The sequence below is a fragment of the Gossypium arboreum genome, chromosome 6, assembly GCF_025698485.1.
Source record: "Gossypium arboreum isolate Shixiya-1 chromosome 6, ASM2569848v2, whole genome shotgun sequence".
Lineage (NCBI taxonomy): Eukaryota > Viridiplantae > Streptophyta > Magnoliopsida > Malvales > Malvaceae > Gossypium > Gossypium arboreum.
The window spans coordinates 136,865,223-136,883,302 of NC_069075.1; the positions used below are offsets into that span (position 1 = coordinate 136,865,223).

The following is an 18,080-nucleotide window of genomic DNA, read 5'->3' on the forward strand; positions in this document are numbered from 1 at the left end:
CTGTATGGCGACTTTTTTCTATTTTTGTTTACTGATATTCAACTTTTCTCGTTTAGTGTCGGACACTAATTTAATTAGTTAATGACGAAAATCTTTACTATATAAATTATATTATTTTAAAAGTTTTTTTTCCATTTTATATTTTTCATAAAATGGGAATATAAATATAAAATTTGAACTAAAGATTTTATGATTATTTTACTATTTAATCGAATTTTTAACATTTGAATGTCATTATTATATAAATTTTGTTTTCCATCCATTCCCTGTTTGTAATCATTTAGTCTATTTGATAAATGAGAGCCTTCTTTTATATATGTGGAGTAATGTTTTCTTTAAGGAGTTTAAATAGTTAGCTTTTATAGTTGTATTTAAGTAAAGGTAAACAATATTCATGGTTACTCTATTTTGATTACTTAATGTTTTTTTAGATATTTAATTATTTTTAACAAGATAATTGTGTTAATTAATTATTATGTTAAATTTTCTGTTTTCTTTTAATGGGTTCCTTATGTGGTGCATTAGCATATTGAATGATTGATACATGTCAAGTTTTTATGACTTTTGACTTATGTTTAAATACTTTGTTATAATTAGTTCAAAATTTTTCTCCTCCATTATAATTAGTTCAAAATTTTTCTACTAAATTGTTTAGAGAGGCCCTTAAATTTAAGTCAAAAGTTTATATATAAAAGCTACATGTAAGTCACTAAATAGGTTAATGTGTCACGTTAGTAATTCATTAAAAGAAAACAAAAATTATTAACAATGACTAAGTTTAAAGTGATTAGATTAAAATTCTTTTTGAAATAATTAAAATAAGATAAAACTCTATTTTAAAGTAATTAAAGTAATAATAGAAGTGATTTACATTTATTTAAATAATACGATATGACTAGCTTAAAAATTCGAACTATTTATCGGTGAATATCAAGTTATGTTAAATATAAATGTTTAGTTTTTATTTATCACAAAAATGATTATCTTTTTCCTGGGTTTAAAAATAAATTAAACTCTGGTTCCATGAGAGAATCTATACCACACCTTTTAAAATGTATTTTATTTATTCCATATTTTTTAACATGTGTCAAATTGTCATTGGATAAGTTTTTATAAGAAATGCCATATGTCAATAGCAAATTGGTACGTTAGTGTCATAGCATTTTTCGACATGGGGTAAACTTGTTAACGGGATGATTTTATAGGTATGAAATTGAGAATAAAAAAATCGCAAGTACCACATTGAGGAATGAGTTATGGTTCAGGTACTAAACTACATATTATCCCAAAATATGGCCATATTACATAATATATAAATGTTTAAAGTTAATTTTCTTTTAGAATCAAGACTAAATTGATGTAATTTATAAATGTTAAAGGTCAAAGTTATTATATTAATTTTAAAAGTTGTCACTGTTAGTCAGTTCGTAATTAAAAAACATAAAATTGAATAGTTGAGTGATTATTCGGTAACCTTTCATTATTGGGTAGTCACCATTTTATAACTTTTTATAGTTGAGTGACAAAAAAGATATTTACTAATCATCAGTTGATAAAAATTTCACATAGTGATGACAACAAGTAAAAGGAAATTAAAATGGAGTTAAATGCACTAGACATTTTTAAATTATAATTTCTATTTTAAATTAATTTTCAAATTTCGAAAAATTTTAATTTCATTTCCAAACTATCAATGTTATTGCTAATAAGGATCTTTTATTATTAAAATCATTAATTTAACTATTAAATTACACGTAAAATTTTATATGACATAATTTAAAATAAAAATTTAAAAAAAGTAAAATATTATCTCATAAATTTTAAAATTTAAAACTAAAAATTAAGTAAAACTTTGGAAAAGTGAATAATAATTTTGTAAAAACGTTGAAAACCTCAAAGCGAAGATTTTTACGAGATCTATTTTTCTTTAAATTTTTATTTTAAATTATGTCACATAAGATTTGAAATCTTATTTAACAATTAGATTAATTATTTTAGTAATTTAAGGACTTTATTGATATAACATTGATACCTTGATGTTGTAATTAGAATATTTTAATGTTTGAGGACCAATTTAAAATGAGGGTCATAATTTAGGGATGTCTGGTGCAATTAACTCACATAAAGGTCAGGTACGGATTAAGGTGAAAATAGAAGAATATATAAAGCCTGTGGGCCAAAGCCCAAAAGATTAATCATCTTCCATCTTTTACCATCCAAATCTCCAGCCCACTCCAATTCTGAAAACTCTTCCAATGGGTTCCATTGACACGCCGACAATTACAGAGAACGGTTCGACCCAGTCTCAAGCAGCCGCTCCTTCCGGCGGCGACCACAAGCCTCCGGCCTCAGCTAACGGAGCGCAAGTGGAGGTGTCGCCGGAGCCTGAAGGAACGAAAAAGAGGCGGTCGAGTATGCTACCGCTGGAGGTGGGTACTCGCGTGATGTGCCGCTGGAGGGACGGCAAATATCATCCTGTCAAAGTTATCGAACGCCGTAAGATGCCCTACGCTGTGCCCTATGATTACGAATACTACGTTCATTACACCGAATGTAAGTTCTCTTTTCTCCTTTAGATTTTAGGTTTTTTAATTAATTTTTCATTTTTTAGGTTTTTCAAATTTTAGTTAAATTTTAGAATTATTATGCTAGAAATGTTAGAAAATTAAGTGTGTGTGTGTGTGTGTTTTTTTTTGTCATAACCATGAGAGTGATATTGAAATTATAGTTAATAGGAGGCTTGATGAATGGGTGAAGCTTGAACAGCTTGATCTTGATTCTGTCGAAACTGTTGTCGATGAAAAGGTTGAAGACAAGGTAGACATCCCTTTCTAATGCAAATTCTACATTTCATTTCCCTCACTCGTTATCTTTGAGGGTGTGTTCATTTGAATAAATTTGCCAATGAGGTTTTCAGGTAACAAGCTTAAAAATGACACGCCACCAGAAGCGGAAGATTGATGAGACGCATGTAGAAGTAGTGAGTATATGTAAAACTTTCAGTTACTAATGTTAAAGATAGGGGGGCATGTGATGGTTGTAAATTTGGTTGCTTTTGTATTTCTGTAAACCTATAATAGTCTGCTCTGTTGTTTTCTAATAGGGCCATGAGGAGCTCGATGCTGCTAGCTTGCGTGAACATGAGGAATTCACAAAGGTGAAAAATATAGCGACCATAGAACTTGGAAGATATGAAATTGAGACATGGTACTTCTCGCCCTTTCCGCCAGAATATAACGATTCACTGAAGTTGTACTTTTGTGAGTTTTGCCTCAACTTCATGAAGCGCAAAGAGCAACTTCAGAGGCATATGGTGAGCATTCCCTTAGTATGGCAATACTTTTCCTCCTGCAGTACTTTATGTTGGAATACATTTAGAATTTTAATTGTCCTCCATTTACCAGTTCCTTTCTAGCTTTCTAAGCACCTAGTCTAATGCAACTTTGCATGTCTCTGCAGTGTAATTGCTTATATAGAAAGTTTTAATTGTCACCTATGTATCTGTTTGTCTATGGCCATTGTGTTTTATGATCAAGATATGGCCCAATAGTCTTTTTCTCTTTATATCTTGAAGTAACATCTTAATTTGCACGTCTCTGTGGTGTACTTCCTTATATAGAAGGTTTTATTTATGCCTGCATTTATATTATGGGTACTCTACTCTCTTTATCATCTCTGGGATAGATGGAATGTGTTATAGATGTTAGATATTGCTCAGTTGAAAGAAAAAAAATGCCTTTGTTGACGTGCAATTGCCTTAAGCCGCAAACAGGGCTGAGATAATATTAACTCTGGTTTTATGACTAATGTGTAGAGAAAGTGTGATCTGAAGCATCCCCCTGGTGACGAAATATATAGAAGTGGTACTCTGTCAATGTTTGAGGTATGCTGTTGATGAGCCTTTAGTGCTGCTACTTTCTTGCTAACTCAAAGAAAAAGAAAAGGGTCTTTCTTGGTGCATTTTAAGTAAATCGATATGGTTCTGGTTTTCTTCACTTCTACCCCATTGTTTTCATGTCTAACTCTTGGAAATTCATGACACGGTTGAAAAATCTGAGAAAAAATTACCAGAAAGAGAGAAGGAGAGAGAGAGAAGAGAGCATGAGAAAGCTAAGAGAGAGTGAGAAAACCAATTCCAAATTTCATAACCACCTCCATTGCCTGACTGGTGGCTTAAAAGGAGAAAAACGGTTTCTTAACAGCTGTCATAACTAAGCTTAGAAGTCACCGTTTCATTAAACTGTCCCTCTACACTGACAACCCAACCCCCAAAACGATCTGTATTATTTTAAAGAGTCCAAAACGCAGCGTTTACAACAAAAATATAAAACAAACTGAAATGACCAGAAATTTAAACAGACTGTTGTTGACCGAAGCTTGACTTCCATTTTGGTCCATAACAATTAAATTTTCAAAACTATTTGATTGTCTATGAATCAAATAATCATGAAATCTTCTTGAAGAATGCTTAACTTTGAAAAGTAGAGTCTGCTTTGAGTTCTATTTTTTCCCTTTTTATCTTTTGGCTTATAATTGTTCAAATATTTGTCACCACCCTCCTCCCCCCCCCCTTTTTTTCTAGCTCCCATGCTGTGTTTTCCTGCTACATAATTACTGTTGTTAATTTTCATGTTCGTTTGCTCAAATATTTTGTAACAGGTTGATGGCAAAAAGAATAAAGTTTATGGGCAGAATCTTTGTTATTTGGCGAAGTTATTCCTTGACCACAAGACCCTTTATTATGATGTTGATCTGTTTCTGTTTTATGTTTTATGTGAATGTGATGATCGAGGTTGCCATATGGTTGGATACTTTTCTAAGGTAACTTCTAGTGCGTTTTTGTTACTTGATGCAGTGGAGATTTATAACTAGTGTGTATATGTTAGTGGTCATTCTGATATTTTGTAATTGGAATTTAGTAATGTGGCCTGGAGTGGATACAACAATTCTTGTCTTTGTAGCCTCAAATTATGAGCTTTCAAGTAGTAGAATTTAGTGTTTATATGTGTGTATTTGGGGCTTTCAATTGCTTATTCATTTCATAGCATGTCTGCTAAAATTTTTTGTAGTTACCGATCATTTTTTGTCATTTCATTCTTACTTGTATTTTAGACTGTACCTCCTAGCACAAACAAATATCTTAGTTAGTAGTTTGTGTCTGATCATGCAGGAAAAGCATTCTGAGGAATCATATAATTTGGCATGTATCCTTACCCTTCCTCCGTATCAAAGGAAAGGCTATGGAAAGTTTTTGATAGCCTTTTGTAAGCTCCCTGCCCCTCTTGATATTTGATTTTCTTTTTCAAGGCTTATTTCATTAGTGGATCAGAATAAGTGAGCTATTTATATGTTTGAATGAAAGAGAGACGGCGACAGATAGCACCAAATGATGATGATTATTCATTCAGCATTAAATGAGAATGTACCATTATCCTACTAGTTAGATTCTCAATATAACACCAAGTTGGTTGTCTGGAATTGTTTTCAAGTTAGTTTACTAGAATCATGAGCATTTATAACATTTTCATGGAGTAAACTTAATCTCTATCTTCTAATTTCTTAAATTTTATTGTTTCATGCTAGCTGCGTAGTCTTGAATATAAATGATGTTATACTTGATTTTGTTGTATTGTACTTTGCATTTGATCCCATCGGTATTTTATAACTCAACTTTATTGCTTTTTTTATCTCTGTTATGGACCCAGCATATGAACTTTCAAAGAAAGAAGGTAAAGTTGGCACACCTGAAAGACCACTATCCGATCTAGGGCTGTTGAGCTACAGGGGGTACTGGACAAGGGTTCTTTTAGACATCTTGAAAAAGCATAAGGGAAATATTTCCATCAAGGTATCACTACCTGAAGCTGTATTAAAAATGTAGTGGGCTGTGTTCTATGCAATCCCCTCTTCTTTGTCCTAATGGAGATTTATGTTCTTGCTTGGGGGGTGGTCAATGCCTACACTGTAAAATGCAGTGAGACTCAGCGCCATCAATTTAGATTAATTTGGAATGGCAAGACTTGCTTAATTAGATATCAATTAAATAGTGTTGGGAACTTTTGGGGTTGAGAATAAAATGCTCATTTGGTTCATTCTGACATATCAATACCTACACCGTAAAATGCAGTGAGACTCAGCGCCATCAATTTAGATTAATTTGGAATGGCAAGACTTGCTTAATTAGATATCAATTAAATAGAATTGGGAACTTTTGGGGTTGAGAATAAAATGTTCATTTGGTTCATTCTGACATAGGGTTGCTTGCTTTCACTTTAGATTGATGACAACAGATGAGGCACTAACCTAGAAACTAAAAGTCGGTATATTATCTTCCACATAGAAATAAGAGAAAAAAAAATTGAAAATGATGTTAAGGAGCATGCCTGATTCTATAGGTTTGATGCTGCTCCTGATAAACTGTTTATTCTTGTTTGTTATATTGATGTCTCTGAATAGCTATATCTATTAATGCTATTTCTCCTAGAATATTGATTTATCCTTCTTGTACAAAATTCATTGCATTGTGGTGTCACTGAACTGTTAAATACTAATTTTCTACATGAATCTAATTTTCTGCAGGAGCTCAGCGACATGACAGCTATAAAAGCAGAGGATATATTGACCACCCTGCAGAGTCTAGAACTGATTCAGTACAGGAAAGGTCAACATGTTATCTGTGCAGACCCCAAGGTCTTGGATCGCCATCTAAAAGCAGCTGGCCGTGGTGGTCTTGAGGTTGATGTTAGCAAATTAATCTGGACACCATATAAAGAACAGAGTTAATGATGCTACTCATATAAAGAACAGGTTCGATTACACTAACGAGTTTGTCTACTTAGTAGCTGTTTTCTTAGGAATAGTAGCTGTTTAGTTAGGAATTTGTAGCTTCTTGTGTTTTATGTATAAAGCTGAGGTCTTAGATTATGAGATTAGAAACTCAAACTTAGATCAACTCAAGAGCCATTTACATTCTAGATGTACTTATTGCCATCACGCCATCACCTGTGTCATCTGAGACTTGTCGGGACAAGCTAACCTGTATATGTTTGATTACACCGTGAGTTACAATATAACGACTTTCTTCTCTCTCTCTCTCTCTCTTATGTTTGACATTTGATTTGATTTCCACACGTGTTTGAATGGAAGTTGTTGCTCGCAACCTTATTGCTTCTGAATGGGTTTTATAATCATATTTCATGTCCTACTTTTCTCTACCCTTGGTTTGGTAGTGTTGTTGGAAAAATAGTGGAGGAGAGAAATGGTGACAATCTTTGAGTCTTCTCTCCCGTTGGTTGGTTATCTTTAGATGATTGTAATTTAATCTACCTTTCACCGTCTTGTCCCCTTTTATGTTTGTCTATTAGATTTGACAATTGATGCCAAGGAAGGTAGTATATCTTTTATAACTCATATATAAAATTATACGTTGGGTATGGGTGTATATATATGTATTTTTAAATCATATTTCATTTCCATCTTTATGCAAGCTTCCATGTTTGATGCTTTGTTTTTGTTTCTGGGGCTCTAAGCAAGCTTCAACAATGGAAAGGGGTTGATGTTAGGCATCCTAATACTAGCATAGGGGTTGATGTTAGGCATCCTAGTACTAGCAAAGTGGGGTTAATGCTAAATTATTTTATCTGTTAAAAGTCACTGCTGACCACAGTTTTATTCCCTTTCTCTTGGCCATTAAATTTACTGTTTGATGTCTGCCTAATGATACAGTCGGCTCTGTTTACAACCATCACCTTCAATAACAGTTCTTCACTATATTTTATTACTGTATATATATATATTATATTGTATGTTTTATTAAATAAAATAATCTTTAATAAATAAAATTACATTTTATATTTTATTAAAGGGTTAATATATCATTAGATATTGGTACTAATTTTTAATGTTTAATTTGAGTTGATTCGACACATTTTAGCATCCTAATACCAATGTTGATTTTTAGTAGAATCAATTTTTATCAATTCAATCATAACCTCAAAAATTAAATGAATTTATAATTATCACTAAATTTATTTTTTTTCTTTTGATATATTTAATGTTTATTTTACAGTTTATATTTGGGATTCGTGATTATTTCTTCCAACAATATTGTCTAAGTTTACACTCAATCACTTATTGGTTATCACTAAATTTATTTTAATAATAAAATCAAAAATACAAAGATGCAAACTTGGTTATATTAACAATTAATATAAGGTGAACCTTAAGACCTAAAAGATTAAGACCATTACAAACTCATGTACCGGCTTTTACAGAAAGAGCAAGGAACCACTACAACATTTGTTCACATTTACCAATGTTAAATGAAACTGGTTACTTCGGTTTTTTATACATAATCAACCTATTGGTCAACATTCAGTAATAATTGATCCATCGGCTTTGGTTTTAAGCAATTTAATCAAATCCACTTGATTTTGGTCAAATTAATAATTTTCTTGTTTAAAATAAAATTATTATATATTATAAATATTTAAAATAAATTGAAAATAATATGTAATAAGTGAATTTCCCACTAACCAACTTAATCATTTGGATTGAGCTTTGAACTTAACATCAACAAAACTTAATAGATTTTAATTGAATTTTTGCTCACATTAATAACAGCAATTTAAAAACATTAACGTAGTACTATTGATTTAGTTATAATTTTAACATCAAATTTATGTCTGTTGTATAGTTTATAGAGATTAATTTTTTTAATCGATGCTCACTATTCTCTCTTAATATCAATATCATTTTTAAGATAGGGATAAGGATGAAAGCTTTAATTCTTTCAACCCGTTAACATGTGAAACAATGTATGTTTGTTTTCAAGTTACTGTAGTCCGGGCTCCCGCATCAGTGTTGACAAATCAATTTCCGTTTCACATTGTCATATCTTCTCTATCTTATTCACCAGTCAAAAAGATAAACCCCAGAACTGTCATCCTTTAGAAGTCATTAGCCCTTCCCAAATAAATGATTTTTAATAGGTGCCAAAATTAATCTGAAAATAGAACCTTGATCTGACACCCCCTTATCTGTTCATTTTGTCACCCTCATTATCAAACCGGCAGCAATAATCTTTGTGGTGGCCATGTAGGGTCTGTCTGTCATTAACTTTTTTAAGATTAAAATATCCTTAAAATTTCTTTCAAATTTTTATCAACAATCCCATTACCATCACCATAATTTCATGTCTCTTAACACAAGTGGAACACAAACATTAATCATCAAAATTGGAACTCTTCTTTTTTTCTTTTTTCTCTTTTGTAGAACAAATCATATACATTACCTATTACATTGTATGGATCTGGTTTTTTTTTTTTCATCAAACAGTGGTTGGTTCTTGATGTCTGTTAAGTTGAATCTGTTGAAGCTGTAATCTTTCCAGTGCAACCCCACGTGATCTCCTCTGCCAAAGTGTAGTATCGGATCCTTCTCTTTCATCACCTTGTTTCGGCCCTTTTTTTATTACAGGCAAAGGTGGATCCATGGTTTCAATGTTGATTGTACCAGAATTCTCTTTCCCATCATCACCCTTAGGCTTGCTTGTCCCATTTATCAACACTTGTTTTCTTCTACAACCGGTGGTGGCGGCGGTTGTGGAGGTAGCGGGGCTGCCAGTTAAATTCTTACCAGAAAAGAGCTTCTTAAGCTTGAAATATTTGACAGTACTACTATTGAAGCTGCTGCTATTCTTGGGGGTGACAGTACTGAGCTTGTAAGAAACAGGGAACCCAACAATCTTGTTGTTCCTCTTCACTTGTCCCATGCAACTGATCTTTGGTGACAATGGATCTTCAGACAAGGAAGCCGACCTGTCAACAACTTTCCATTTGGGAAGAACCACATCTTTAATGGAAGGTTTAGAACACAACAATGGCAAAAACATTCCTTTACTATTAATCTGCTGCTGCTGATGGTATCTATTTCCCATCTATTTTGAAAAGAAAGAAAAAATGGGAGATGGTGAGATGAATGGAGAAGAAGAAGAAGAAAAAAGGGAGGGGTTATAAAAGGGGCAGTGGTTGAGTTTTTTGTACCAAAAAGTCTCTTTTGTAGGCAAAGTGATATTGATTTTGAGATTGTCAAATATATGAACAAAGTATTGTACTTATTTATTGTGTGGGAAGGTTTAGGGTTACATGTTATTATTATACCATTGATTTTGGTTGTGTTACTGTTCAAACATTGGTAATTAAAGAAACTAAGAAGAAGACAAAATAGAAGTGAGTTACTTCTTACCTTTTGTTGATGACTTCCATGTCATCTAATGACTACCGCTGAATTTGGGTTTTTTTATTTATTTATTTATTTTTATTTTCTAACATATTTTTTTTATATATAAAAATATTAGTTCTTTTGCAGCCAATACTAATCATATCAATTATTTTTGACGTGATGTGTAGAATTATTCATAGTTCCTCTCAATTTATAAATATGAGGATAATGAGCTTCAACACACTCGAATTTACATCCTCCTACATTGACAACAATATTCATATTAATCGAGCTAAAAAGATAATCAAGTTTGATGTTTTTGTGTGGGTTATTTTATATATATATATATATATATATATATGAAATTGAAGTAAAGAGTATGAGTAGACAACATATAGGCGTGAACAGGAGCAACATTATTTTGGTTTTCTTGGAGACTGCTAAGCATGCTGTAAACTAAAGAAAAGTAACTGACTGTTCACAATTATTTTAGGCCCCCAAACTTTAAATCCCAATCTTTTTTTCTTCTTCTTGAAGGAAAAAAAAACAGACCCCAATTCACCAAATAGATTCCACCAATTTTTCACCCTACTGATTGTAAATCATAGGCTGACCCCCCTTTCGGGTCCCTTTTTGTTACCCATTTTCATTTGAAGTTGAGAGCCCATATGTAAGGTTAGTATTTACTTAGTTTAATTGTTTTTCTTTTATTTAGTTTTTAACCTTGATTTGAAAAAAGAAAAATTTTCACATGTTGAATTTTAATTGGTTAATTTAGTATTTATTACCAATGTTAACTTTATTTATCATAAGAATACATAAATTGACAGTTTAGATATATATTCAACATTTCAAAACTATAGGTACTACATTTGATATTTTATGAAAGTACATGTACTAAATATGAGATTATCCCTTTTAACAAATTTGGAGCATGCATGTCATTTCCCGTTTTGAGGTTTTTAAGGCGTAACATATAAATAAAATATAAATTCACAACAAAGTTGGCTTTAGCCACTAACACATTAATTAATTAATTAAATTATAAAATAAAGCTAAAATACAAATTTTATATGACAAATAAAAATACGCCAATTATGTCAATTAAAATGCACAACATTAATTACAATTATTTTATATGAGAAGTCACACACTATAAATATAAATAAGATATTTGCACAATGGAAGAAATTCAATGCAAAATTCTTTATTGGTATTTTAAGTCTTTTTTTTTGTATTTTAATTTTTTACTATTTTATTCATTTTTGTATTTTAAATTTATATAAAAATATTGAGTAAATCATCTTTCGCGTTACTCCTAATAAACTAAAATAAATATTTCGATATGTTCTACATTTAATATTATACTGTTAAATTAATTTTGTGTTTACAATTTTGACTATATATGTGAGATTACAAAGTCTCCAACATCCAGGGGTGGCAATGGTGCCTGCGCTTAAAATGATATAAATTATTATAATAGTGAAATTTTATTTTTTATCGTAAAAATTAAAATTTAATTTTAACTTCTAAAAAATTCTAATTTTACTCCTGCCAACAACAAAGTAGTAATCCCTTCGCATTGGTCCAATTAAAGGTAAAGTGTTTTTTCTTAAAGCATGGCCAAATGAAAGAGGATTAGCCTTTTTTACTTATTTTAAATGGTCTTCCATATTTTTATTTATAGAAATAGCCCTTTCAATTTGTTTTTATAAATAAATAAAAAATTATTTAAAACTTTTATATAATAAGCCCTAAACATTTTTTTAAAAAGGTTATGTTTTAAATTCATCACTAATTTTTAAAAGCATAAATAATTTTACAATAAATTATTTATAAGTCATATTATTTAAATTTACTTAAAATCTACATTTACTAATTAATAATTAAAACTAGCTTACAAAATATGCATAGAAACATGATTTAAGACAATCTATTACTATAATATTTATTTATTTTTTTCCAAATAATATCATATATTTATTTGATAAATATTTCAATTATTTGTAAGCATTTCCTTAGGTGAAGTTTTACATGTAAAAATAAAACATTGATATATAATTTTTAAAAATTACTTCTAAATTGAATATATTTAAAATGTTCCACTAATTTTATAAACTATAATTACAATTAAGTTATAAAAACTAAAATAAAACACAAACGGAATTAATATTACATGAAAAATGAGGGTACTTTAAAACCCAATCACACCTTACAAATATCTAAATTAACTTTATTAAAATAATTTACCATTTTCAATTAATCGAATTAAAAAAATTAAAATATAATAATTGAATTTAAATTTTGTTTTAATTAAAATATTAAAAAACGCTGGAATTTTGTTGCCTCTATTGTTATTTATAAATAAAATTAAAGATACAAATATTAAATTAAGTACATCACACGTGATAAAGCTAAACGTCGATAATAACAATATAGGAAGATCGCAAAGCAATGAGAATAAAATATAAAACACAGATTTTACGTAAAAACCCTTTTGGAGAAAAATTACAGGCAGAGGAGAAGAAAATTCACTAATGTTAAAAATTGAGAATGATGCAAGAGGAGTTCCTACTGCATCTATTTAAAAGTTGAAAAATTTTATTCTAATCAAAGTCAAATAGAAGAAGTGTAGTACTATACGGCTTTAAGCCCACCACAGATCACCTAATTTTACCACTATATTTTCCTTTAAACAGAAATTTAAATCATACTACTCTAATAACACAAAATAAAATTAATTTACTGTTAGAAGATTTCAAAATCATAATTATATTATCTCAATCGTAATTATATTTTCAAAGGATATAATATAAATAAAAGCAACCAAAAGTGACTTTAATTAGGAGGTGAAGTAAAATGGTAGTCAAGAAGCTTGATCTATGTTCCATATGTATCTTACATCATCTCAAGATGTTTGTTTATTTTGCATTTCATGTCAAACGTTGAATCTTTAGGTTTATATATTTATTTTTTAAGGAAATAATTATAATAATATGTAATTTAAATTGAAAAAAATATATAATATATGATGTTTGTTTTGGATAATCAACATCACAACTGAATCGAATCAATGAGAGCAGGCGAAATAAATAAAGCAACATGTTTGTTGAATATTGTGTTTATTTCGAGCTCCCTAAATTTACATATTTCTTTTCAATCAATCCTATATTTTAATTTGTATTATTTTAAAAAATAGAACCAATTATTATTTTAAAATTCAAATACTATAAATATATTATGATATATTAGTTTATTATTTATAAATATTATTAAAAAGAAACCCAATTAATAGATTTAATTGATATTATTTGCTCAATACTAAAATTTTAAAATTTTAAAAATATAAAGAATAGAAATAATTGACTAAAGTTACAGTTTTATGTATAATACATAACTAATAACATAATTAACTGCTTAATATTTAAATTGCAATTGAGATTTTAATATTCAAAAATAAAAAGACTAAAATTAATTAATTAAAAATATAAAAATTATCATAATATAAGGACTAGTAACAAAATTCCACCAATGAAAATAACAAACACCTAACGTCTTTTTTATCCTATCTTTTCTCATATTTATATTTCAAAGTATGTTTACGTTTATGTTTATGTTTTTCCTTTTGGAAAAAATATTTTTATTTTAAAAAACCTTTATAAAAAAACAAATATAAAAAAGAGGGAGAATTTATCATCTTCCGTTTAGGGTGGCTGACGGTTTCAAAATTATTATTTCTTAATTAATTTCTGTGAACCATGAAAATGGCGGCGGTTACGGGGAGACTGTGCCAGCACAGCCAAACATGTTTGAATATTTATCACCACCGTCGATCATAAAGAGGTAATGGAAGCCGTCGATTTACATCTGAATCTCATCATCAATTAAAAAATTGTGATGATGAACAGTGGAGCGTGGTGGAAACAGTAAAGGATGGTCTGAGTCCCAGATATGGGAGAGATGCTTACAGCTCAGCCGACAGCACCATGTGTTCCCGCATGTGCATGGCACGTGATTCTCTTGCCCTTTCGTTTTGCTATACCTTGTCCCTAACCCTAACTACGATAATATTAAAATACCATCTGTTTTTAAAACTAAAATATAACTACTATAAGGACCATTATTATACGTTACAAAAGTTTTTAAATTTATTTATTATTTAATTTTTAAAATATCAATTATGATTCACAAGTGATAATGAAATTTAAAATTTTTATTAATCAGATGAAAACTCTCATCTAATTATAAGATATTCTAATTTCTTAGACACGTTTATTTATTATATCGTAATTTTTATCATATTTGATAATATAAACTGCAATCATTAAATTATATAATTTTAAATTTTATAAAATATTAATTATTATGAAAAGGATAAATTATCTAATTGATCACTCAATTTTAGAAACAAACCACTTTGATTGAAGGGATCAAAGTCCTTTAATAGATTTGTTCAATTTCAATTAATTAGACTATGAACTTTTTAGATTATTTACTAATATAAATTGTCTTCTCGTATTATGATCCACATAATATAATTTAATATTAATTAAACATTAACTAATCGGTAAATTACTATTTACTTACATTTTATTTTACATGTAAAATTTATTGAGGACAAATATAGATGATAATATTAATGTGAATAACAAAATTTTGTTTAAACGAATTTGTACGAAAAATTATAAATATAAACGATGAATTAAACTACACAAGGAAGATGAGAGCGGCGGTTCACACAATGATACCGTGTAGAGAGCAATTTATGGTGGTAATTTGGCAAGGTTTTGGCATAAGAGAGGGAAATCTACTCTTATGGTGAAGGAGGGGATATATAGGCAAGTTAGGACACTCGTAGAATTGACACACGTTCGTGTGGGTCTTGTCCTAGTCTACTCCTTAAGCAGGATAAGATTGATGTACCTGGTGATAAAGCTGCAACTAGACTTGTACGAATTTGATGAAGTTCCACTTGTAGGAAACAACGATTGTGTGCTGCACGTGTGTTTTTTCGTTCATCAAAATTTTGGTTTTGCCATAAGAGTGCGCCTATAGTTGCCATTTTAGGGGCAAAAGGGATTGTTACAACAAGATACTCAATCCACGTCTTCAACATCAGGTCTTAAAGCCTGACTTTCTCTTGTCAAGGCATCCATCTCACAATGAGAAGCCTGAAGTTACTGTTGTGGGAAAGCCAGTTGTGGTTGGTACTCTGGGTACATATGACACCCTTGCCTTTATACGTTAAGTGGGGAGGCAGCTTCATTGTGCTGCCACTGGAACTGAGGAGGGTTTTGACTTGCTCTCAATTCTCTAATAACTTCAGTGTATTGATGAAGTTGTTCTTGATGTTGTTGGTATTATTGGTCGTACCTAAGTTGTTGCATCATTTGATCCTTTAAAGCCCTCATTTGCTCTTATAATTCCATGAATTGTCGGGAAGAGAAATTGGAGCTATAATTCTGTTTGTTCTTTAGGAGTGGGGATTGAGTGTGTGGTAGGCGATGGTGGGAATGATAGCTGGTTTGTGTAAGTGTTGTATCTAGGCTACGGCTACCGCAGTTGATGCTGACGGCATCAATTTTCATATGGATCACTGTAGGGATTGTATTAAGGTGCACGTGCTGAGGATTGCTACTTTGGTCACTCTGAAAAGCAAATGTAAAAGTAATAGCAATGGAACCATGGTTCTTGGGGATGTTCTCGTTAGGATGATATAAATCCTTTCACGCTTATCACCTAAAAAGTTGAGGCTAAAGCTAAGAAGGATGATGAGAGTGATGGTTCACACAGTGGTATAGTGCAAAGAGCCATTTATGGTGGTGATTTAGCAGAGTTTGATATAAGTGAGCGCAACACCCCTAATGATGAAGGGGGAGTATATACAGAGAAGGCTGATCACTACGTGCCTTGGGCCTTGACATGTGTTCATACAAGTCTTGTATTCGTTTGCTCTTTATATGACATAATAGCATTTTAGCCAAGTGATGATGGGATTGATGTATCTAACGATTAGGCTACGATTTGATTTGTGCAAACTTTGATGAAGATACACATGCCATCCATGCAGAAGGGAAGCTTGACATATGTCTTGATGACGTAGAGTGAAGGGACTCCATGTGTAGAGCATACTATGTGTTAACGGGGATCATGTTTAGAGAAGTACTGATTAAAGATGGTTTAAAACGAATGAAGGAAAATATTTCCATTTTCTACCATAATATGTATATAATTTAAGTTTAAGCAACAAGACAATGGATGCTAAAATCTGACATGACATGTTTTTGTGTTTTTAAATTTACTTTAATATCTATGTCCTCTTTCTCTGTCCTCAAATCAAACTATATTATTATTAAAGTAAAAGAAAAACTGAAATGGGAGATGAAACTAGATTATGGGTTAGCTTAGGCTAGGCTAGACTTACAAGGGAAGGACATGCTTTGTCTTGTTCCTGAAAGACATGTTTTAAGTGTGACCCAACATTTTCTCCTAATCCATGTGTGCATAAAGTTTTTTTTCTTTTCTTTTCTTTTGATTCAATGTGTCCATAAAGTAAATAAAGAAGTCTTGATAAAGAATAGACTTCTTCCTTTTCCTATACCCTCCATCCCTCTACCATGTCCCATGTATACCACAAAAAAGAAAGCACAAGATGCGTGGGGAAAGAAAAGCTTATCTGCCTGCCTAATAGACGGCCAAATTAAGATTGCTTCAAATATTACGTAACTTTGATCATATCTGTTTTTTTTTTTACACAATGTCTTGAACTACCCAAAGCATATCCCAACACATAAATAAGAGGATAATGCACTTTAGTCAACTTAAATTTACATCCTCCTACATTGACAATAATATTCATGCCAATTGAACTAATACTCAATCCGCATTATATAACTTAGTTTTAGTTTTACATTCATATATTTTTTAATAACAAAGCAAAATAGGTAAATCTAAAGTTAGGTACAACGAATCCTATATTGATAGGGATTTGACATAGCTAGGTACTGGACCAACAAATTCTGCAATAGATGGTTAATATCTTATGTGACCAGCAGCATTGCAGTGTCATCAAATTCATTAGATCTGTCTACATTTTACTCTTATTCAACTAATTCTACTTGCTTTAAATGTTTCACTAGATTAAATTGTTTTTAACAAATTAATCAATAAATTTGTAATATAATTATACTATCATGCTAAAATTTTCTAATTAGTTATTAGACTTTTCAATTTACTCAACATATATACATTAATTCAAAAAAAAAATACAATCAAATTAAATAAAATTACTCGTATAAAAGGTTGGCAAAATTTTTAAACTGGGTGTAGCTTAGATTGTATGATAAATAAACTATTTTTCTTTTCTTTTTTTTTTGCAAAAGATAAAATATGAGCTAGAAAATGATATCTATAATTGTAAAAGTTCTTTTATCTTTATATGTTACTCTAAGCTCGAGAATGAAAACACGAAGATAAGTGACAAATGCCAATATATATATAATATTAATTCAGAAGTTCAGAAAGATTCAAATTCTACTCGCATGCATGAAATATTGAACCAAATGCGTTAATGAAAAAAATCAATCCAATGAATTTTCCAAAATCCTACTTAATATTCTGGAACAAAAGTGAATTGGACAAAAAAAGATCCCCATGTGGGTTGAACTCCATTGAAAACCCAAATTCAATCTGACTCGGACTCATTTTCTAATTATATAATATATTATGTAATTTACATCACATACTCAATAATAATATATAATACTATAAGATAAACATTAAAAGATATGCTAGATTGTTTATATTTAAAATTTTAATTAATGAAAAAGCATCTTAAATATTAAATTAAAAAATAACAT

General features: G+C 30.3%; 2 protein-coding genes across 2 annotated transcripts; one reads left to right on the plus strand and one right to left on the minus strand.

Annotated features, from left to right (window-relative positions):
- Positions 1 to 2,177: 2,177 nt before the first annotated feature.
- On the plus strand, positions 2,178 to 7,159 carry LOC108483954 (putative MYST-like histone acetyltransferase 1). Its single transcript, XM_017787518.2, has 9 exons — positions 2,178 to 2,553; positions 2,729 to 2,817; positions 2,918 to 2,980; positions 3,104 to 3,313; positions 3,815 to 3,883; positions 4,660 to 4,821; positions 5,171 to 5,264; positions 5,706 to 5,848; positions 6,580 to 7,159. The coding sequence occupies exons 1-9, from the start codon at positions 2,256 to 2,258 to the stop codon at positions 6,781 to 6,783; spliced, it is 1,332 nt and encodes a 443-aa protein (XP_017643007.1). The 5' UTR covers positions 2,178 to 2,255; the 3' UTR covers positions 6,784 to 7,159.
- Positions 7,160 to 9,328: 2,169 nt separating this feature from the next.
- LOC108484923 (uncharacterized) lies at positions 9,329 to 9,937 on the minus strand. Its single transcript, XM_017788805.1, has one exon. It carries the CDS (start codon positions 9,935 to 9,937, stop codon positions 9,329 to 9,331), a length of 609 nt encoding a protein of 202 aa, XP_017644294.1.
- Between the last annotated feature and the right edge of the window lie 8,143 nt (positions 9,938 to 18,080).